At 38.6% G+C, this 21,489-nt stretch overlaps 4 protein-coding genes across 6 annotated transcripts; 2 read left to right on the top strand and 2 right to left on the bottom strand.

The window, feature by feature from the left end:
• The first annotated feature begins 1,404 nt into the window (after positions 1-1,404).
• Positions 1,405-6,549, top strand: LOC113099102 (tumor necrosis factor alpha-induced protein 8-like protein 1). Of its 2 annotated transcripts, none has more exons than XM_026264181.1 (2): positions 1,405-1,650; positions 4,887-6,549. In XM_026264181.1, exon 2 carries the CDS (start codon positions 4,892-4,894, stop codon positions 5,450-5,452), a length of 561 nt encoding a protein of 186 aa, XP_026119966.1. In that variant the 5' UTR covers positions 1,405-1,650; positions 4,887-4,891; the 3' UTR covers positions 5,453-6,549. The 2 variants fall into 2 exon arrangements, with proteins under 2 accessions (XP_026119966.1, XP_026119965.1); XM_026264180.1 differs by lacking the exon at positions 1,405-1,650 and adding an exon at positions 3,217-3,411.
• A 3,424-nt stretch (positions 6,550-9,973) lies between these two features.
• On the top strand, positions 9,974-12,626 carry LOC113099109 (uncharacterized). Its single transcript, XM_026264192.1, has 2 exons — positions 9,974-11,297; positions 11,779-12,626. The coding sequence occupies exons 1-2, from the start codon at positions 10,368-10,370 to the stop codon at positions 12,175-12,177; spliced, it is 1,329 nt and encodes a 442-aa protein (XP_026119977.1). The 5' UTR covers positions 9,974-10,367; the 3' UTR covers positions 12,178-12,626.
• A 370-nt stretch (positions 12,627-12,996) lies between these two features.
• LOC113099103 (myeloid-derived growth factor-like) lies at positions 12,997-16,449 on the bottom strand. Its single transcript, XM_026264182.1, has 6 exons — positions 16,195-16,449; positions 15,077-15,127; positions 14,710-14,771; positions 14,445-14,526; positions 13,828-13,900; positions 12,997-13,652 (listed from the first exon to the last, which is right to left on the bottom strand). The coding sequence occupies exons 1-6, from the start codon at positions 16,342-16,344 to the stop codon at positions 13,573-13,575; spliced, it is 498 nt and encodes a 165-aa protein (XP_026119967.1). The 5' UTR covers positions 16,345-16,449; the 3' UTR covers positions 12,997-13,572.
• Positions 16,450-18,299: 1,850 nt separating this feature from the next.
• Positions 18,300-21,128, bottom strand: LOC113099105 (protein-lysine 6-oxidase-like). 2 transcript variants are annotated; one of them, XM_026264187.1, is made up of 7 exons: positions 20,083-20,295; positions 19,683-19,791; positions 19,449-19,586; positions 18,780-18,936; positions 18,600-18,695; positions 18,412-18,527; positions 18,300-18,338 (listed from the first exon to the last, which is right to left on the bottom strand). In XM_026264187.1, exons 1-7 carry the CDS (start codon positions 20,204-20,206, stop codon positions 18,332-18,334), a joined length of 747 nt encoding a protein of 248 aa, XP_026119972.1. In that variant the 5' UTR covers positions 20,207-20,295; the 3' UTR covers positions 18,300-18,331. The 2 variants fall into 2 exon arrangements, with proteins under 2 accessions (XP_026119972.1, XP_026119971.1); XM_026264186.1 differs by lacking the exon at positions 18,300-18,338 and having other exon boundaries at positions 18,408-18,527; positions 20,083-21,128.
• Positions 21,129-21,489: the final 361 nt, after the last annotated feature.

Raw genomic sequence — 21,489 nt, 5'->3', positions numbered from 1 at the left:
AATATTCACATGAAGACGGTTAGTCTTGTACTATATTGCTGGAGGCATATTTTATTATTATTCCCTGATATCACACGTACATCACGGAGACGTCTATTTGACGTCTGCATTACATCTGCGAGACGTATTTTTTAGTGTTTGCTTATCTGCAATACGTCTGTAGGACGTTTCCTATCAGATGTCAAATAGACGTTTAGAAGATGTCTTTAAGATGTTTATGATTTAGAATGTTATAACATTCTGAATCATAAACATCTTAAAGACATCTTCTAAACTAAATAAATTTGTACACAGCAGATGCTTTCCAGATGAAGCGATCTTTAACAGACATATCTTGTAGAAGTGTGCTATCTGTGTTAGCCTATTATTATTATTACTGGAAGTGGCTGGTTTAGTCATTTATTATGTGATGACAAATCAAAATGACATTCAAATGAGCTATGTGTGCTAAGAAATGAGTAATATTTGTGTTTAATTAACCCATAAATTAATTAAATACATAAAAATATTTAATTAATTCATTAAAAAGCATTAAATAAAAAAGTTTTTCTATGTTGCTGGAATGGGTTCCAAACGCAGCAGTGCAAAGATGTAACCCTAGGTGGCGCTATCGGCCTGTGTTCAGTAACATCCCATAATTAAGTGCTGTAGTCTTCCATATATAAACCATATGTGGAAGGTCTGACTAAATTTCAAAACATAATAGTATTAAAAATAAGAAGTTAATGTTGAGAAATGTAATGCATTCGTGTTTAAAAGAGAAAAAATAGAAAGAAAATGTTTTTACGTTTAGAATACATATAATTCCTGTGTATTATTAACGTATATGATCACTCTCTGTGGTCGCAGGTGTTAGGACTGTTTGTGTGTCAGCAGTCACTGAAGAGGATGTTATATGGTTTAGAATTTCTAGTGTTTATTTACAGCCACCGGATGTTTCTAATGTGTTCCATTTATGAACGGAAAAAAACCATGTCAAAAACATCCGGAGAGGAATTACTGGATGTTCAATCTGTCTCGTGCCTTTCATAACAAAGCACAAAAGGCATACATAATAGCACAAAATACAAACATAATAATGTTAAAAAGCCTACATTTGAGTTGAAATTACTGAAACAATCCAGTTAAACGTCTATAAGCTCGACAGCCGTGTGGTTTACAGAAAACAAATGACTAGTTAGGAGAGTCCCACCTTCATTGTCCTACAGATTATTCTCTGGGAAATTCTCAGCCTTTGGATTTTCACAAGATAATGACGGGAAACCATATGGGAGGCGGGACGCACGGGCCTCTCCGCCTTCTGATTGGCCCGCTGGGATTCCAAACCCGAGCGTGATTGGTCGATTAGAACGTCACTCACCGAGCGCCTTGGACCCTCACGTTTGAAACTTTTCGAAAAAGGTGGAGTCAAGTTACAAACTGGTAACCAAACGCGAAAAGAGGGAGAAGAAAACACTTGAATTATTTACACCAGTGGCGCAGACCCAACACATACCTGTTGGAGACATTCTCCCGTCTTTAGAAGATATTTTTAAGCCGTATTAATGCGGCTGTAGGTTGTTTATTAGCTGTCAGGGGTGTTTGGATGGAGGTTTGAAGAACGAAAGTTACTCTTTAGACGCCCAGAATCTGCTTCTAATAAGAGGAGAGGTGAGTGAGTTTCTAACTGCCTTCAGTAACACATATTCTGCATGTTGAGCAGTCATCAAACCCTTCTTTCATCTGTGTTTATATAAAAATCAACAGTTCTGCATAAAATGCACATGCTTTTATTATTAAGTGAGGTTATTTTGTATACTATTTATACAGTGATGTCAATGCATTTTGTTCAGTTATTCTCTACAACATAATTCTGTTTTGAGAACAATGCTTTCATTGCATGCACAGACCAATTTTAACATTATGTCAACACTAATTGCTAATTTGACAGCAACTCAAATGTATGCTACATTTCTATGCATGCAAAGGAAGCATACTGTTGTAATACATATTTGAGATGAAGGCTGATACAATGGAAAGTCTGGAAGAGTAACAGGCCGGTAACTCATTGACAGAGACGGGGGGATATGACCTTATTTACTGGCCTGCAAAGTTCACTTACATGGAGGCTTCAGTTGTAACCTAGGAAACATTAACCGTCGGCGTTCTTTCAGTTGTCAGGGATGTGTCTTCAGATTTTCTGAACCTTCATTATGTCCTGCACTCAGTTATTATGGGCTTTTAAGGCTCATTTTAACTGGCATTTATTATATGGAAATACATTTCTAACAAACTCCCAAAGTCTTTATTATCAAGACATCGAGATTGTTGACTTACAGAGAGTCAGGTCGTTGGATATTCAGTAAAGAACATGTAGTTTTAGTTCATGGAGGCACGACGATGCTGATTAGCCGTTTTTTCTATGTCTGGAGACACTGGGTGCAGGAAAAACCCTCATCCATCTCAGGCAGTTTACACTAGCTTTACTAGTGGTTTGTCAAGTTTCCATTACCATGAAAGCCACTTTTGACCTAAGAGTAAAAAAAAAAAAAGTTAATGTGAGGTAAAGTTTAAAATAATGAATAAAGAGAGATAATGAGATAGCATGAGAAACTAAACCGCAATTGTGAAAAGTTAAAATTCCAAAAAATAAAGTCATAATTAACTTTTTAACTGGAAAAAGCTTTTTCAGTTTCAACTGAACAAATTTAATGACCAAAAAAAAAAAAAAAGTACACAAAATTGCACAAGATTTACTCAGTATAAAAAAATAAAAAAATAAATCACAGAAATCAATAATTATTTATTTAATAAATAAAAATGTATAATATTATGATAATTGAAATAGGAATTAAACATTTGATATAATTTAACATAAACATTAAGGACTATTTTGTGAAACAGGCTTCTTTAGATCTCTGTGGCCAGAAAAAAAGAGTGCATTTTTTGTATCATTTTAACTACACACAACATAAACCCTGCACAGCAGACGATCGATGAGACCAAACGCTGCAAACAAGAGCAAAACCACATGAAAGACATGCTGCTGTTACATGCTGTGACTCTTGCCTCAGTTCATACCTGAAAACAGAGCTAGATGTTAGTTGACGTTTGGACACGAGCCCGTTTGTTGGGTTTTCCAGTTTCAGGAAGCTTGTTCCTTGGTTCCTCAAGACGTAATTGGTGGGAAGGTTTATTAGATGTCAATGAGTTCAAGTATACTTGGAGAAAGCGATCCATTGGTTGTAGTTCCATCATCTACCAGTAGGAGATAAAAGCTCAAATCTACAGGTGAAATCACTCACACCCTCACACACCTGAAACAATCAGTTCAGACAGACATGCATGGCTCAGTGATCTCCACCGTCCTCCACAATCTCTTGCTTTCCCGCTCCCCAGTTATGGAGAATGCAACTTTATACCTCCAGGAAGGTGAGTGTTTGCTTTTGGTTGATGCTGAGCAACTGAAAACCTCAGTTTTGTGTTACGACGTCTTTGTCCAGTGGTGAATCAAACACCATGAGCGTTGCTGGGATATCTGGGGTATGAAGTTGTTTGTTTCATGCTGGTTTCTGTTGTTACATGAGTTTTTAATGTCTCGTTTTGTTTCCACCCATGTAAAACTGACCACTAATTATAATATTGTGAAACTGGTTAGTGCCCAATGTTGCTTGGCCAGCATTCAGCTATTTGATGCTGATGCAGTTGGCGACGCACAATGAGAAAAGAACATAGACTTGGAAATCTGGCCTGGAAACCAGATTATACCTTGGGATGATTTTGGTATCATCTGTTTTGTGGGAGTATTTTGACAGCAGTTAGTAATGGCCAAATGCATCTAAATTTGGCATGAGTCCAGTCTGACCATGTCTCAATCGTATTTACCTTTTAATCTAGACACGTATCAATGCAAGGCTCCGCAATCTGCAGGTAATCCTCTGAAAACAGTCTGGTGAAGATTTTTCCAGGGAATTGAGTCACATCAAACAGGCCTTTTTCAAAGAAATGCAAAGTGTACAAAATACAATGAGCTGGAGAATCTGCCAGTCTCGGACCACACACACACACACAGTATCACTTCCTAATGACTACTGATGTTTAATTAGCAACAGTTCATCACCAGCGACTCAGACTTGAAGGGATTCTGTTGTGAGCAACACGTCCCCAGGGAGCGGTCATTTTAAGAAGGGGAAATTGTCCTGTCGGGCCCGTGCAAGACTTAGGAAGTCCATTGTTTATTAATGCAACTAAAGTGTAGTATTCACCGTGTGAGAAAGGAAATGCATGGATGTTGTGTTTGCATTGTTGCATACAAAATCTGTGAAGTGACCATTATGTTTGTATGTGCTGGAAGGAAACCTGTACAGTGAGTGGCTTCAGAAACCTTTTCGTGTCTTGCCTCTTTGATGAGAAAATGAGTCCGTGTCCTGAAGTGAAACCTTTTGAAGTCTTAATGTAGTGAGAAAGTCTAGCATGTTTCATATACTCTTAAAAATAAAGCTTCCAAATGTTTTTTGCATGATGCCAAAGATCAATTTTCGCTTCCTTTTAAAGAACCTTTAATTGAACCTCTTAATGATCTTTTCCACTATAAAGAACCTTTCGTCCAATGGACGTTGAACCAATAAAGAACCATTATTTGTTTGAGACTAAAAACAGCATGGTTTGTGTTCCTCTCATTAGATTGTATTTGATTTCAAGAGTCGATGTTTAGCATGTTTGGACTTCAACGTGGGAGTCATCTACACTTTCCATGCACGCTCCCAAACGAGACGCTCAAGATAAACATCTGTTGTCCCAATTTGGATGCGTTACTATTGTTTGGGAGAATGCTAAGCCACAGCTCCGTTTAAGTTTTTCATGTTTGGAAAGCTCATTTTGAATGGCTGTCTTTGTCTCATCCTTAGACATCATGGACTCGTTCAGCACGAAGAGCCTGGCCTTGCAGGCCCAGAAGAAGCTCATGAGCAAGATGGCGACTAAGACGATGGCCAACCTCTTCATAGATGACACCAGCAGCGAGGTACTGGACGAGCTGTACCGGGTGACCAAAGAGTACACGCGCAACCGCAAGGAGGCGCAGAAGATCATCAAGAACCTCATTAAGATGGTGGTCAAGTTGGGCGTCCTCTACCGCAATGGACAGTTCAACAACGAGGAGCTTGCGTTGGTTGAGCGCTTCCAGAAGAAGGTGCACACGCTCGCGATGACAGCCGTCAGCTTCTACCAGATCGACTTCACCTTCGACCGCCGCGTCATGAGCAACCTGCTCAACGATTGCCGTGAACTGCTGCACCAGGCCATCAACCGGCACCTGACGGCGAAATCTCACAACCGTATCAACCACGTCTTCAATCATTTCTCCGACTGCGAGTTTCTCGCGACGCTGTATGGATCTTCGGCAGTGTACCGCGGTCACTTGCAGAAGATCTGTGAAGGAGTCAATAAGATGCTGGATGATGGCAATCTTTGACCTCTACCTGTTGTCTGTTTTTTTAATGCTAAATTTTATTTGAACATGTCTTTGTTTGTTTTAAATGGAGCTTAAGCTCAGGAGACATCGTGCCTTATTTGTTCATTGGACACTTAGTCTTGAACGAAGTCTTAAAAACGTGGGTTAGAGGTGGTTTACAGCACCAATGCAAATCTGCTCCTGTTTGTCCAAAGGTAATTTGGGAGCACAGATTAAGATCCACCATCAGAGGAAATGAAGGACCATTTGCAAACCTTTTTGATGCTGAGTGGACATTTCAAGCACTTGCGAATGCGAAATGCACTGGGGGATACGTATGAAACGTTTCATCTCTGATTTTAGGAAATGAGCCTGCGGCATCATCCTCTCGCTTCCCAAAAATAGACCCGTTAAATCCGCAACCCAAAATGACTGTTTTTGGTCATGTCTGAGGTGATTCATCTGGAGGCTGATACTGAAATATGTGTAAACCATCACCCCTGTGATTTCTAAACTTGGTCATTTAGTGGTTTACGTTCGTTTTGTTTGTTTTTCCTCTTCATATCGCCCCCTGCTGATGGGAGGTCTTTACCAAGATGCAGTTCCTGAGCGAGGAATGAAGAATGTGCTAGAATGTCACTGTACTACCTTTCAACTTGTTTATTTTACTGTTTTAATGAAGGTTTTATATGTTTAAATACACAACTGAGCCGTTTTCTCCATGATACTTGTTTGAACAAAGAATTCAATGACCAGAAGTCTCGATGTCCCATTTCTGCCATTAGTTTGTTTTAACTCCAGCTGTTTTGATTTATTTTGTATTTTAGTGGGTGAGGATGTCGTTTAACACAGAAACATTGTAAAAGCTACCAAGAAATGTGCATGCAGAAATGCTATTAGTAGAAGTCTATAAGGCAGCTGTACACTTGTCCCATAGACTTGCATTGTAATTGCTAATCTGCCCACGTTTTTAATTCGTATGTATACTTGATTTTAACCTTGAATATTTTAAACTTTATCTTTTTACGGAATGACAAACTGAAAGAATCACAAAGTTTGAGTTATTTGGATCTTTCTGGGATACCTAAAGGCCTATATAAAGCTCTTAGTTAACTTTTTGTTTGTTTTTGTTCTTTTTCTCTATGCACTTATTTAGTTTTCTTAAGTCAGTAGCAGAGGGTTGTTTGACTTTGTCGTCTTGTCACTAGATTTTTAAGTTAAGCTCCATCTAATAAATGAAGTATCAACAGTTTCAAGAGAAAAGGTGAAACTTTTGAGTAACTCTTGACAGCAGTAAAAGCCATACCTTCTGATTATCCTTAAACCTCTCAGGGTTCAGCCTTACATGTGGTGTTTTGGGCCAATTTAATCGGATAAAGGACCGGATACCTTGTTTTGCTTTTCGCAGATGTCAACTGAGCATTCACATCACAGCATTGTTTTTAAACTAGAATGTTAAAGGTTATTTTTGTTCATCACAACAAGTTCTATTAATGTACACACTTTTCTTTTCTTTTTTAGACCTTGTGTATATAAATACAGTATTTGTGTGTGTATAAATATAATGTCAACCTTAAGATGCATGTGTTCTGTTTTTATTTAATAAGAACAAATGCAGAACAATCTAGTGAAGAATCCACTAATCTAGTGCATTACAGTATGAAAATCTCTCTAGGCATCCTAGATTGTTTTTGTTTTCCAGAAAAACCAATCCGAACGTTTTTGTTCCCATTGCGTGAATTGTGAAATCGCAGATGCATGTTTAGCAGTAACATAATACAGTGTCTCCAACCCATTTTCTTTTCTATAATATGACGTATTTTGGGATAAAATAATATTCTATAATGATAAATTTGTTTTATTAATTAGATTGTGGAAAGTGGGTGTTATCAGAATGGACCTGCTCTGTACAACATTAAATAACACAATAAATGGCTTAGTGATGTAAACCAAAAAAAAAAAGTTATGTTTAGATCACAAGGCTTTCCTCTTTTGAGAGGAATCACATTAAGACCAGAAACTTATTATCACTTAAATTCTGGACATTTTGATCATTTCATGCTAAGAAATACATCCGTGTATGGCATCAATGTTTACAGTGTGGTACCAGTATAAAAATATCATCCTAATTCTCAATGAGCCTGAAACCAATCGCGGGACAATATAAAAACATAAAAACGTGTGAAAATGATATGCTGGTTTAATTTGCTATTCCTCTCATGGCTGTCACCGCTTCTGTTCTCTATGCTGATGCTCGATCTCCCTCCGGCTGATACCTGAGACGTGTCAGTTATCAGGGATTTAAGTTCTCAAACCTGTCAAGTTCTTTGGTTTTTTTCCCTCCTCCTTCGCTTTTCTCTCCTCTAGAGTGTCCCCTGGGGATTTAAAACCTGCTGTGTTTGTTTTCAGTTGAAAGCAAACTTGAATGTATAGCAATTATTTATATAATAACAAATACATACATAGCCTACATAAATATTTCATTGATATTCTGCACGGCTCTCAAGGTTGGGATGAAATTACGGACCCCGCTGGGTGGGTTAACTCACCTTATCTGTCCTGATTTTTATTTATAAGAAATTTCTGAATTATTAATAGCTGGCCAAGACATCATGCATTGACCCGTTCACCGCAATGTCCCTTCACACCTAACCTGCGAAAACGCATCCGGCTGCCTGTCTTGGGAACCACCACCAGAGGTGTAAAAAATGACCATCTGAGCACAAGACAAAGATGAGAATCACATTTATAGCATGCGTTATAATCAGCTAGCTAAGGCTTGTCAAATCTGGTGCTTTGTCTGATCAAAATCCAGTATAAAAGAAAGCGAGGATATGGTTAGTGCTCCATACTGTAGTGTCTTGAGTTTAAACACACCACAGCTGTTGAACAGCATCTGCAAGCTATAAGTGTTATATAGTGTCATCAGTCTTGACAAGTAATAGCACTTATGCATCTAAACTGAATTTCAAATGAACAGCCGCTTTCATGCGTTTTGCACTATTTATGGAGAGTGACGTCTCAAAGCAATGCTTTGTGGTGTGTCTGGTGTCAAACAGAAGACCCTCTGACCAGCGCTCTAGCCCACAGAAGCAATGTGGATTTTTGTGGGTCCTTTTTAAGTTGTTTATCAGTGACACTGAACAGTGTCTTTTTAGTCATGTTGCTGTTGGCTTCCAAACCCAGTGTTATACACATAATGCTTTTTTTATTTATTAAAGTACACTTATGTTTCAATAGCGTCACCAAACTGCTGTTTTCAAATCAGTTTCTTGTTTAGAATAGCATGCTAACATGCTGCTATTACGATCTTTGGAGTGTATATAGTATTTACAAAATATAAATGATTTTATGTTTGCATTACATTATAGCACTGAAATCTAGTATGCAATAAAATGTAATGCTGTATCCCAAAATGCAATGTCCTCAACTCGACCTTTCCATTTCCAGAATGATGAATGAACTGAAAACAATTAAATCCACTTTCTGGGTTGATGTGCATCAGAGGTAAAATGCCTGACCTTTCGCAGAGTGATTTTTAAGTTTATGTGGAAACGAGAAAAGAACTGAAACCAAATCAGTGTTCCATTGATGAATAATTATCGTCATCCCTGACGGCACACATATGTCACATCTGCATTTACATCTGCGAGACTCTTTTTTTTTTTTTTTTGAGTGTTTGCTCATTTTTTTCCTTTCTGAATGTCAAAAAGACGTTTAGAAAATGTCTAAGTTGTTTATGATTTGGAATGAATGTTAAACTGACATCTTAAAGACGTACGTGTGCTATCTGGGATAATTTTCATCAAATTCCAAGACAAAAACAAGATGATGACAAAGTAAAAACCCTTTGAATAACAAAAACATTGATGAAAATCTCTTGACAAGAGGCTATATTTATTTTATTTTTTTAGATAAAGATATGTTATGTGTGAGAACACCTAAGCCTAAATCTGTTTCTATATTGCATGTTCATGTTACCAGGTTGATAGATGTTTTTTCTGGGAATATATAATGAGTTTGGATAATAAACACCAACAAGAATTAACACCAACAAAGAAATACTTAAAACTGTGAAAAATATGTACACTGACTTTCCAATTAATTTAATTTAATTGATTGCATTTTTCTATAGGTCATTATATAGCTCATAAAACTGTTACTAATACATTTAAAAATGCAATTGAATTGCTCTAAATGTAAAATTAAAACTTGAGTATGTGCACTTTCTGAGAACAGTCTCAGAAAACATGAAGCAGTATTTTAATGCTGCAGTGTGCCAGGTTATTAATTTTAAAAGTCATATTCCTCATGCGTTTTTTTTAGGGACTAGCTCTGCCTGGGCTGCCCCATAAAGCACTAGAGGGGGAGTGTGCCTCCCCTGGCCTCCTGCTATAAAATCCTGGGAGTAATTATAGCGTACTGAGGCAAATCTGGAGTAATCAGTTCAGTCCCGAGGCTGGGAACATACATGGACACACAGCATCAGCACTGGATTAAACTTCCCCACCACAACCCCCTTCACTGATTGAGGTACGACGAGTTCCTGCAAGTAGGTAAACGAAAGGGAGAGAGGAAAAGCTGTGAGAGGGAGTGGGAGGAAGAATTAACCAGAAAGGGAGGCAGCGCAGTGAGAGCGAGTGAGCAAGAGAGAGGGGACGGGGAGGGAATCAAAGGCAGGAAGCAAGCAACAGCCATGAAACAGAAATGCAGGGAGTTTGAGGGAGAGGGTGGAAAACGGAGGCCCGCCGCCAACGAGAGGACTACAGGAGCGAAGTGAGGTAAGAAAGAAAGAAGGGCAAGGGTCCAGAGGAAGAAAACACACCGGGATAACATCTGCGGGAGGAAACAACACTCCACAAGGTGGGGGTCAGAGTAAAGAAACATGCAAGAGAAAGTTTAAAGACAGGACAGATGAGAAAAACATCTCCTGGTTATGACAAAGCCGGTACACTTAAAGAAGGGACACGTCCTCTCGAGAGTCCCCTTCTTGGGTCGCAGAATGTTCTCCAAGACAAAAAGGGTCGGGGAGCAATGCATTCACCCCACCACTTCAGACCAACTACAAAATGGAAATCAAAGGCCTCAAGCGGACATCCTTGCCTATTTTGGGACTGGGGACCAAGTAACGAACACCTGTGGACCAAAGCAACAGAATTCCCCTCTCAATGGATGTACTGCCAAGAAACGTTTAGCTAATCAGTGGGGTCATGCACGGCTAGACGTGACTGGCCAGATTTGTCAGACAGAGTTAACCAGCATGCGTTGGAATCGGCCTCCAGGGAAGGACCTGCAGCATAACAGCGTCTCTGTGAACTACAGCTTGAGAGAATGCAGCTTTGTGGTCCACCGTCATCAGATCGAGCCACACCCCTTCTTGAGGAAGTGTGCTCTGGACGCGCCAACACAGTTCAGAGGTCATGGAAACTGTGGAGCGCCTGTTTGTGCAACGGAGCAACAATCAGGCTCTGTGCGAGGGGCCCTGTTTACAGAAAAACATGCATCGGACTGGATGGACTCAAGTGGTGCTCACAATTCGACCTTTAATAAAAATGCAGAACTTTGCACTTCTAACGGACAGGGGACTTTAAGTAGGTGCCTAGGACGTGTCATGCAAGAATTTAACGGACCTAGTCTGGTGCATGAAGCTATGCTGACTACCAAAGATGTCAACAAGACCAATTCGAACCACCTTAATAGTAAAGCAAAGGTCACCCAAGGGGATCTCAGTGGACCAGGAAGAGGGTCTTACGCTTTCAGCTCTAAGCACTCGCAAAGAGCAATTCGGGACCAGATCCAAAGAGTCGTTGTGAATCTCGAGGAGGTTCTACACGGCTTGAAAGAGATACATCTGGAAATGAAGGAGGTAAAGACTTATTTAGCACTTGGGAATATTAACAGATGTTTCTCATAATGAGGGCGGCGTTTAAATGTTCTGTTGAGTTAAATCCCAAACTCTTTACTATCCATCAACTGCCGGATACTCTTAATTAGATAACAAACCGACCATTAATTTTGCTTTAATATTAATCTTTTTATCAAGAATGAAAACCGTTTATAGAGGCCCCTGAATTTATTGCACATGGGGCAATTTCTCTTCTGTGAGGGGAGAGTGAAACTTTAATGCAGGATTGGTCTGATCCGCGTGATTTATTAAATTTATTCAACATTGGCCGGTGGTTTTAAGTCCTTTCAGACCAAAAAAGACCAGCTGTTTGCTCTTAGCTTTCTACCACGGTTCCATATTCTTGTAAACTAGCCTGTTGCCACTAAAAAACCTTGTGTAGTACTCTACATTTCTATTTGCATTAAAGCAAAACAATGTTTTGACTTCCCCTGGAATTCAGGTTGTCCAGAAGATAGACCTGTTGACGGCCGACATAGATATGGGCAACGAAGAACCAAGGAACACTTTCAAAGGAAGGATAGACACTAGAGTGGGATTATCTCAAGGCGTCTGCTCTGACAAGTCATCCCTCAAAACACCAACTCCATCTGTGGCACCCCCAGCATATCCCATAAAAGATCAAGAGCTGCATGATGCATGTAAAAAACGGGGATCAACTCAGGAATTGGTCATTCCTCAAAGAGATGTATCAGGGACTGCTTCAAGGCTCAGGAACCAGAAGCCTCCTCCTTATCCCTACCCCAGCACAACAAGAAGAGTGAATCCTAAAGCAAAAGACAAGGGTCAGAAGACGCCATCTTACCCCTTTAGACGGAAACTGCTCTCAACCATTGTTTAAGTAGACCATTGTTCAGGGTACAATGTGGAGCATTACACTCTCTACATGGTACAGGTACCTTTGTGGTAAGTTTGGTCTTTACTAGACCTGATGACTCAAGTCTAGCAATTTATTGAACGGAAAGTCTCTTAGACCGCAGGTGAACCATGTAAAACATTTTCTCTTTAGGTCTACTAATACATCTAGAGAGTGACTAGGGACCACTTCTTAGAAATATTATTCATCAGAGGCAAGCCAAAGGTAGCGGGAGATTATTTCTAGCCTTAGATGACATCTGGAGTGGGACGCAATCACAATTCCAATCTCCCAGCAACCCTCATCTGTTAAAGGATTATTCTTTTATTGCTTTACTAACTCTAGTCTAGTGTTTGTGCCTTGGCAATATGGTGTTCTCAGATACACATCCTGAGTTTATTTTAACAAAATCACAATGCGACAGTACTTAGTATTCTGGAACTGGTACTGAAAATAAAATGGGCCAAAGGTACTTTTACATGTACACTGCAATGCTCATTTCAAGCTTTTTTAAAGATGTAGGACAACATATTGTATTTTCTGGCATTTGACATTTTCTTTGAAAGTTTAAATGGCACAGATTCTAATGTAGGTAAAATGTCACGGTTTTGGTTCAAGACATTCATTTTCAAACCTGCTGACAAAGAGAATTATGCAACTGTGCAGATGCTCATATCTAAATTTGTGGTACTGACAGTCCTTTTGGAGAGCTAAGTAGACGAATCTGCATGTAGAAGGATTTTCTGCAGATTTTTTTCAAACACATTTTAGTGAAAAACAATACAAGAAGTCAAACCAAAAATGTTCTGAAAACGGATTTATTAAAAATTACAGTACTCCGAATGAAGCTAAATTGGGAAAAAGGGACACAAGTAACAGTTTTTCTGTCTTTTCCTTCACCACAGAAATAATCAAAGGACTCTGACATACCCCAAAGATTTAGTGGAAATTCTCTACAAGCGTGCCATTACACCATCTTAAGAAAGTAAGTATGAGCATGAACGCGCTCATGATAATCAGATTTGCAGGTATGAAGTCAAAGTCAGGCTGAAACCCTAAACCCATAAATGCTGCCAGGAATAGAAATCGATCTACTGCTCTGAACTTAATTTAAAGAAGCCTTCATATCACCTCACAAATTTGAATGAATGTACATTGTCCGGTAATAGACTTTTCATGTACCTCCCTTAGATGATCAGTCCAGTACTTAATGTAATGATGCCTCTAGAGGAAATCCCTGTAGAATTTTCTATCACAGGAATTTTTTTTTTTTTTCATTACTTCCCATCCCTTGGCTTGACTTATTTAAGTGCCAGAGTGTCCATAGCTGTTAAATATATGTCCTTGAGTGATGGGACAATCCTCTTTCAGATCGGCCAATCAGAGTTCATCATGCCGTGTCCGACCAATGACAGTGAGCTTGGAAAGCTCAGAATGGAATTTCCCTTCTCTGTGGGTCACTGATTGACAGAAAATGAAGATGTGCTTGATTAAAAACATTGATATTCATTATTGAAATTGCCAACACAGACTTTTTCAAACTTGGAAAACACCATTTTAAAGTTCTCTGACATTTCCATGCTTTTTCCCCTTTGCTGTGTCAACCTTGCTGAGAGTAGGAATATGCAGACTCACCTGAAGACTCGGACACATTGTACTCTTCTTCCTTCAAAGCAACATCCCTCTGTCCACCCACGGCCGTCTGGGACTGAGAAGAAGAAAAAGAGAGAGAATGAAGACATTGAAAGAGAAGCCTAGAGGAGTGGGCTGAATAACAAAGAGATCCTCACTGAGAAAACAAAAAGAGACATGGAGTCTATGGAGCGCTTGTTTTAAACATTTACACAAGGAACAAGGCCACCAATGATATCACAGTCATCCCGCTACTGAGAACTTCAATACAATCTGAAGATAAAGATGTTTTCACCAAGTCTTGTTATGCAACACCTGTACAAAAAGGGCTGCCTGCTTTTGATCTGAGAGCGATGAGCGTTAGGAACCTGAATCAAGGTTGGATCGGCAGCAAATGTCAATGTCACAACAGGGACACATTTTAAACAAGATCTTCAGAAACCTGTGTCAATTCTTTGTATGAGCAAAGCACACAAATAAAAAGTTATTATTTGAATATTCTTGGTAAAAAAAACGTATTAATTCAGATTGAATCATATATTATATGGATTGCTGAATGTTTCACTCAGTTGATGTGGTGTCAGGTCATGAAGGATAGCTAAAGTTAATATGATACTTACATATGCAGTGGCATACTCAATCTTGGCTCCTTTTAGCTCAGCTTTGAACTGGGTAAAAAACAAGTATGACTTCCCTTGGGGCCTATCATGAAAAAAAAGTGACAGAGAAAAATCTATATCATTCCCTATTTCATCTCAAAATTATGTTTGAAAACACAGAAAACCGAGATTAGATTTGCTTGAATTTCCGAGTAAACCTCATTTTTGGTATTGCATATTAAAGAAGAACCACCAAAAACCCATATAACACTGTTTTGAAAGTTACCTCCAGACTGAACAGGAAAACATCTGGTCATCGTCACTCAATCCAACGCTCATTTGCCATTGCTAGAGGAAATTGAAGCACAAAGGGTTCGCATTAAAATCTGAAACTACGCAGTATTCTATGAAATCAGGACGTTTTACAACAGCGCATAATTGCTACAATTTCCTGGTCATTAGTGCCAGCAATTAAAAGCAACTTTTAATTTCCACATTTTATCTTTGAAAATAGAATAACAAACTTCTGAGCAAACATGATCGATATATATGTAATAATAATGTGCTACGAAATAAAAGATTTGTTTTTGCACTGACTGCTTTTTTAAACTGTTTATACATTTAGCTTATAATTAACAGAAAATATGTCTTACCTCGTTGGTTCCTCCTTGACAAGCATACGTGAAGGTACATTTATACTTTTTCTAAAACGAAAACCAAGAAAGAGATCACTATAAATAGATGAACAGGTTGACAATGCCAAGCTTCCTCCTTCCTACTATGTAAATTTCTCAGACTAAACGGAACTCTGCATTAGTTTTTACTAATTTTACATACATTCTAGATCATACAGATCTTTAAGACATTTTATGAATGCCTATTTGACATCTGATAGGAAACGTGCTATAGAGATATTGAGACACTTAAAATATGTCTTGCAGATGTCAAATAGACATCTCAGTGATATACACGTGCTATATGAGATTTGATTTGGGAGCTACTTTACAGAGCAATATTTTGGTGTGTCCCTCACATAAAGAACTCGAATGGCTAAGACTTAAGGGGCATTCCAAATCAAATACTAATGCACTATTCTATGACGTTTGGGGAGTAGTGCGTTCACACTGAAAATTCCAAAAGAATAAGAGCACGTTAAACACCCGGATGATGCACTTAAAAACATTGAAAAAACGAAGTGTGGAACGTTGGACACTTCAACTGTCACAGTTCGAATTGCGTAGCGAATGGGGAGGGGCTATCAGACTCTGATTATGAATGATAAAATAAATGTATATAATTCAGATATAATTCATACACTAACGTTACATGGTCGAGTAAATAGTGTATAGTAAATAGCTTTATAAACACAGGTGAAATGGATCGTACATCTCCATTCAATTTCATTCATTATAAGACCAGCTCGGAGACTTTGGGGGTTTCACAGAAGAAATTAAGTCACACGGTCTCCAAATAACATGCAGGTGAGTCAATGTAATTTCTTTCTTTTTTTTTTTTTTACTAAACTATTCCTTTAAATGTAAAAAATCAAGCCGTGTCGCTAGGGGCGCAGTGAACGTCAGAGATCCCCGACAGTCCAATAAGAAAATGACGGGTGGATTTCCCAAACACTGCATGCATTCATTACTATACGAGTGTAATATAAGTTTAACGCATTTTAACACATACGAAGTACAGCATGGGATTAATATAGCTACTTTCTAATACGATTTTTTTTTTATTCGTTGCAAAAATATTAAGGAGCTTTACTCACAAGTTTAGCAGAGAAAGTCTGCACAACTCCTCCAGGTTTGACATCGAAGTCGAGGGTTTTGGTCTTGTCAGCAGAGGCGCGTGCCGCGCACAACACCACCGACAGCAGCAGGAGCTTTACACACGAGTTTAAGAGATCCTTACATGCCATGATGCTTTCTAGATAAGAGGTCTGTGCTGATTTTGTGAATGAAAAGACCCCAGTACTGACTGTTCCTGTGTGTTCTTCATAGGATGGAACAGCTGTGTGTTCATAGGTGTTAAGCTTCTAGTGGACTGGAGTAGAATAACAGCTCATTTCTACACCTTACATTGGCCCAAAAAAAGAATGTGGATGCTAAAGGTTATGCACATACAAATGTATGAAATTTTATGAAAAAAGTTTTAATGACATGGCTTTTGGAATATACAAAAATAGCATTATTACTGTACCGTCAAATAGAAATTTCACTGTCACACTGTACGTTTGAATGTTGCATGAACAGTTGAAGCATTAAAGGGACAGTTCACCCAAAAATTAAAAGTCGGTTATTAATTACTCTCCCTCATGTTGTTCTAAACCAATAAGACCTTCGTTCATCTTCGGAACAGAAAAAAGAAATAAAGATATTTTTGATGAAATCCAAGAGCTTTCTGACCCAGCAAGGGAAATACTACATTCAATGTCCAGAAAGGTAGTAAGGACATTATTAAAATAGTCCATGTGACATCAGTAGTTCAACCGTCATGTCATGAATACTTTTTATGCACAAAGAAAACAAAAATAATGACTATTCAACAATTTCTTCCCTTCCATGTCAGTTCCACGTACCACGACGGATGCATGACTGACACAGAAGAAAATAAATAGTTAAATAAAGTCATTATTTTTTGTACAAAAAGTATTCTTGTAGCTTCATAAAATTCAGGTTGAACCACTGATGTCACATGGACTGTTTTAATGATGTCTTTACTACCTTTCTGGGCCTTGCACGTGGTAGTGGTGTTGCTGTCTATGCAGTGTCAGAAAGCTCTCGGATTTCACCGAAAACATCTTAATTTGTGTAACGAAGATAGTTAAAGGTCTTACAGATTTAGAACGACATGAAGGTGAGCAATTAATGACAGAATATTAATTATTGGGTGAACTATCCCTTTAAATATCTTATACTTTTGAAGCATTAGATGTTCTGATTAGATTTTTTTACTTTGTTAAAGATATGCACTTCAATTCTTAAGGGTAAATATTTCAACAAAATGCATGCCTTTAATGCTACGACAGTTAGCAAGAGGCCCAGGTCTTTGTTTCTTTAATGTTTTCCTGAGACTAACACTTCTCAATAGGTGCCTTGTCTATGATTTACTGTACAGTAACCCGCTTGTGGGCTTTTTCAGTTTAATTAACATATTAAACAAGTTTCCCAGCCACTCAGGTTGTGGCTCATTTCAAAACATCCAATAGTACTCGTCTCCACAGTCAAACGTGACACAGTTTCCTTCTGAATTCAGCTCTCATATGAATGTTTTCCTGTCCACGATGGCTCGGACATTTCTCTCTCTTGTGTTAGGTGTTAAATGTTCAAGCAGAAGGGAACGTTTCCAGAGACTCTCAGCATGTTGGAGGTCTTGAGCAAACTGAACTTTCAGGACTCTGGTGTCTATGTTTATTTTACCATTTTCATATGAGCCTCAAACAGAATCACTTCAGAAAACTATGAATATATATGAACCAGTGGTTCCAATGAATGGACCATAAAATCTGGCTGAGCGCTCAACTTTATTTTTAGTATTCTTTGAACAAAACATACCCGTTGTTAACGTTATTTCCTTGAGTTTTTCTAAAACTGTAACACCAACGTTTACACCAAATTATAGAAATATAAAGCAAGATTTAAATGAAATATGTAAATTAATACTTTATTAAATTACAAAAGGTTCATGAATAAAAAAAGCATAGTATTGCATTATTGCCACTTATTAAACATTTTCTAAATATGTCAATAACTTTGCAAGAAAAGTGTTTGCAGAGAACATTAATTTAAATAAGTAAAAATAAATAAAGTTAATGCTTAATCTATCCATTACAATGTGATTATTATTATTTTATTTATTTTTTTCAATTCAGAGCACCACTTGATGTTTGGATGGAGAAAACCAGATCAGAATCTGTTGAATAAACCAACACCATTAAAGTGTGATAAAGAGACTTCTGAATCAATATATATATATATTTACTCACCCTGTGATTCTGCAGTTATATGCTTGGACATATGACCCAGTGTATCTGATGTCACATCTAACAACATTATTGGAGAAATCAGACTCCTGCACCTGGAAACCTGGGTTCACGGTTACCTGTCAATGGTTCACATACTTTCAAAAGGTGTTTCTAACTCGAAATACTGGAATGACTAACTGATAACTCACCTTTAGAATATAATCTCCAGGAGAAACATCTGTAATATCAATCCACTGACAGTCGATGTTGGCATGGTAGGTGTCATAGCAGCCTGGGCCCAATCCCTGCTCCAAAACAGACCGTATTTCTAAACCGGCTGATAAAATGACTTAATTGTAGAAAAATAAGAGTCACTTGATCCTCCAGACCTGTGTGTGAGCTGTGCAGGCGTATCTTCTCCTCACACCTGGATCACAGCTGGTGTCCTCCAGACAGAAACTGGCTTTATGTCCCTCGGCCACCGTTCTGCCCGTGGAGGCGTCCAGGAGGTCGTAATTGCTGAAGGCATCCATGCTGTGATAATGTCTTTAGGACAAAAACAAAGTAATACAACCACTTTGTTATCAATATATTAATAGAAGAGGGTTTTTTTGTACTATACTAATTTCTGTTGTTAGCCATGCTGTTCAAAAATTTATATTGTGAATTAATTTTAAGGCGCAAAGCATTTGAGAAATATGCAAGATGTCTGTTAAAGATCTGGAAAGCATCTGCTGTGTACAAACTTCTGATAGACGTCTTGAAGATCTCAGTTTTGCATGCATTCTAAATCATAAACATCTTAAAGATGTCTTCTAAACGTCTTTTTGACATCTGATAGGAAACGTCCTATAGATGTATTTCCGATGAGCAAACACTCAAAAATATGTCAAATAAACGAAGGCATGATGTACCTGGGCTTTCAGGGAATATATTTAGCGTTATAGCTGCCTCCATAGTTATCATTCTTGGTGTGAACTGGTAAAGAATAAATCAATACTGCTACCTTTCTGTAGAAACAAGGTGAATGCTGATAGGTAAGTGTTGTAGAAACCTACTGATGGCAGCTGTGCCATTCCCACTGATGATGTGGTTTCACCGGGAGAAAGTCTGCTGTGCCTTGATTTTTGACCCTTTGAGGAAATCTGAGAAGCACTCTGTAATCAAGGTCCCTCACTCTTGAGCTGTACGCCGAACTTTAGAAAAAAAAAGGCAAATATTCTACTTAAAAAGGTTGAACGGTTTTAATTCTTTACTGATGTTGTGGTTTGGTTCCCAAATGGAGTCAGTACCTGGAGAGGCAGTTCTCTTCGGCAGCACATCTTAATGTGTACATCTGAACTCTCTGGATATAAGATGCTGCTTGGATATAGTATGGATCGGGAATGAGATCAGGCAGACCTGGAAGATATTCTTAGAACTTAATAATTAGGCTCTTAATTAGTGCAATGGTTAATAATAATAAAAGTGTGCGCCATTTAACAGTCCTATGAACACTGATAGCACTCGTACGTCTGAAAAATGTCTGATAACTTCACCGCTGTGTACAAACAGTATGATCAGTTTTATCATATAAACAAACGTCAAATAGATGTCTCCGTGACGTATGTGTGCTATCAGGGAAGACGGTCAAGTGCTCTGTAAGTCATTGTAACTTGGACTTTGACTAAAAAGCTTAAAATGTTGTCTTACCGTTATGAAAATAGCTTGTACCATGACCCGTTTCTCTCTGAGGAGATCGATCGACACGTCCATGCGGGAGCAGGTTATAGTGAAAAGAGTTTATTTGAGGATTCACTAGTTCACCGCCAGTCATACCGTCACCTCGTCTTCTTCCCTCAGCCTGGAGAGGAGGATTTACTCTAGTTCTGTTGTTAACAGTTGCTGGAGGTGCAGCTGGACTGGTTCTTGTCGAAAGTTTAGATTTGTTAGCAGTTTTACCCCCAGTCAAAGTGGAAAGTTGAGGAAGTGGATTCTGCTCAGAACTGATAGTGGGTGGTTTTCCAGTAGCTGATGCTCGTTTTGGCACTGGTGTGCTGGTAACGAAATGATGGCGTCTTGAACTCCTTGAAGCTTCCAGTGTAGTTGCGCCAGTTGGTGTTGTCCCATATTGGATGGACTGGGGACGCAGTGCTTCTTCAGAAGAAAGTGCTGGTGCATGCAAAGGCATCTGGTTATTAATCCTCACGTGAGATGTGTAACCAGACATCATGTAGGGTCTTGCATCCGTACCAAGACTGTCCTCTGGCACAGAGTTTGAATGCACCACATGCCCAACTCTGTGTATCTTAGTATTTGCAAGATGTCCCATGAAAATCCTGCTCGAGAATATTGGCATTTGTCTTGTCAGTAAAAACCTCGCGTTCCGTTTTGCAGAAAAAGGTGTGAGATACTGAGAACCGGTGCTCAGTAAACTGTAAACCTGTCCATTAGTTTCCCACTTAACCCTGTGTCTCCAGGGTCCGTGGTGCTGTGTGATGCTCAAACACACCAGGATGCACAGGTGGATTGAGAAGAACACAATAAATGAATGTTTTGTCATTTTAAAATGATTCATATGCGAGCAGGATGCAAGTGCAAGTGCAGTACTTCAGGCTCCCAAAAGCTGTTAAATAAGCTCAGGTACAGATGAAGGCGGTATGTTAGGAGGCGTTTCTCTTTCTTTTTTCCTAATGAAGTTATAAATATACACCAACAGGCACACCTCACATTTACAAAATAACTAAATGTGGTGCCACTTTAATTACAAGGGCATAGTTATTTGACCAAAAAAACACCAAGAAAGTCCTGTAGCCTATTTGTTTTCTAGTTTTTCTTTATTGCAGATCATTGCATGTGATTGGTTTTACTGCTTGAGGGAGTGAGATTATTTCTATTGCATAAGGGTTATTACTGGTAATGTGAACAATATAGTTATTTCTTTACCAATAAATCTTAAATGATGTGAACTTCTCATTCATGCCATTTTCCCAAGAAAATCTGCCCTACGAAATGTTTAAACCACTCAAATTCCCAATGACGACGATTGCTCATGATAGCAATGAATGGCTTCACTTTCCCTTTCCACTTATTTCATTGCACAAATATTCAAAGTGAATG

This window comes from Carassius auratus, unplaced genomic scaffold (assembly GCF_003368295.1).
Source record: "Carassius auratus strain Wakin unplaced genomic scaffold, ASM336829v1 scaf_tig00216864, whole genome shotgun sequence".
Classification (NCBI taxonomy): Eukaryota; Metazoa; Chordata; class Actinopteri; order Cypriniformes; family Cyprinidae; genus Carassius; species Carassius auratus.
The sequence above is the reverse complement of the archived record's forward strand: the minus strand, read 5'-3'. Positions and strand labels throughout refer to the sequence as shown.

Excerpts from the sequence above, each read along its gene's own strand:
- LOC113099105 (XM_026264186.1), bottom strand. The coding sequence starts at position 20,947 with ATGAATCATTTTAAAATGACAAAACATTCATTTATTGTGTTCTTCTCA. Across the intron at positions 19,792-20,082 it reads TACAAGCTATTTTCATAACG|GTCTGCCTGATCTCATTCCC; the intron begins GTAAGACAACAT and ends AATATCTTCCAG. Across the intron at positions 18,528-18,599 it reads CTGGAGATTATATTCTAAAG|GTAACCGTGAACCCAGGTTT; the intron begins GTGAGTTATCAG and ends AACCATTGACAG.
- LOC113099109 (XM_026264192.1), top strand. The coding sequence starts at position 10,368 with ATGACAAAGCCGGTACACTTAAAGAAGGGACACGTCCTCTCGAGAGTC. Across the intron at positions 11,298-11,778 it reads TACATCTGGAAATGAAGGAG|GTTGTCCAGAAGATAGACCT; the intron begins GTAAAGACTTAT and ends CCTGGAATTCAG.
- LOC113099103 (XM_026264182.1), bottom strand. The coding sequence starts at position 16,344 with ATGGCATGTAAGGATCTCTTAAACTCGTGTGTAAAGCTCCTGCTGCTG. Across the intron at positions 14,772-15,076 it reads GTCAAGGAGGAACCAACGAG|CAATGGCAAATGAGCGTTGG; the intron begins GTAAGACATATT and ends AATTTCCTCTAG. Across the intron at positions 14,527-14,709 it reads TTTTCCTGTTCAGTCTGGAG|GCCCCAAGGGAAGTCATACT; the intron begins GTAACTTTCAAA and ends TTTTCATGATAG.
- LOC113099102 (XM_026264180.1), top strand. The coding sequence starts at position 3,321 with ATGCATGGCTCAGTGATCTCCACCGTCCTCCACAATCTCTTGCTTTCC. Across the intron at positions 3,412-4,886 it reads AACTTTATACCTCCAGGAAG|ACATCATGGACTCGTTCAGC; the intron begins GTGAGTGTTTGC and ends TCTCATCCTTAG.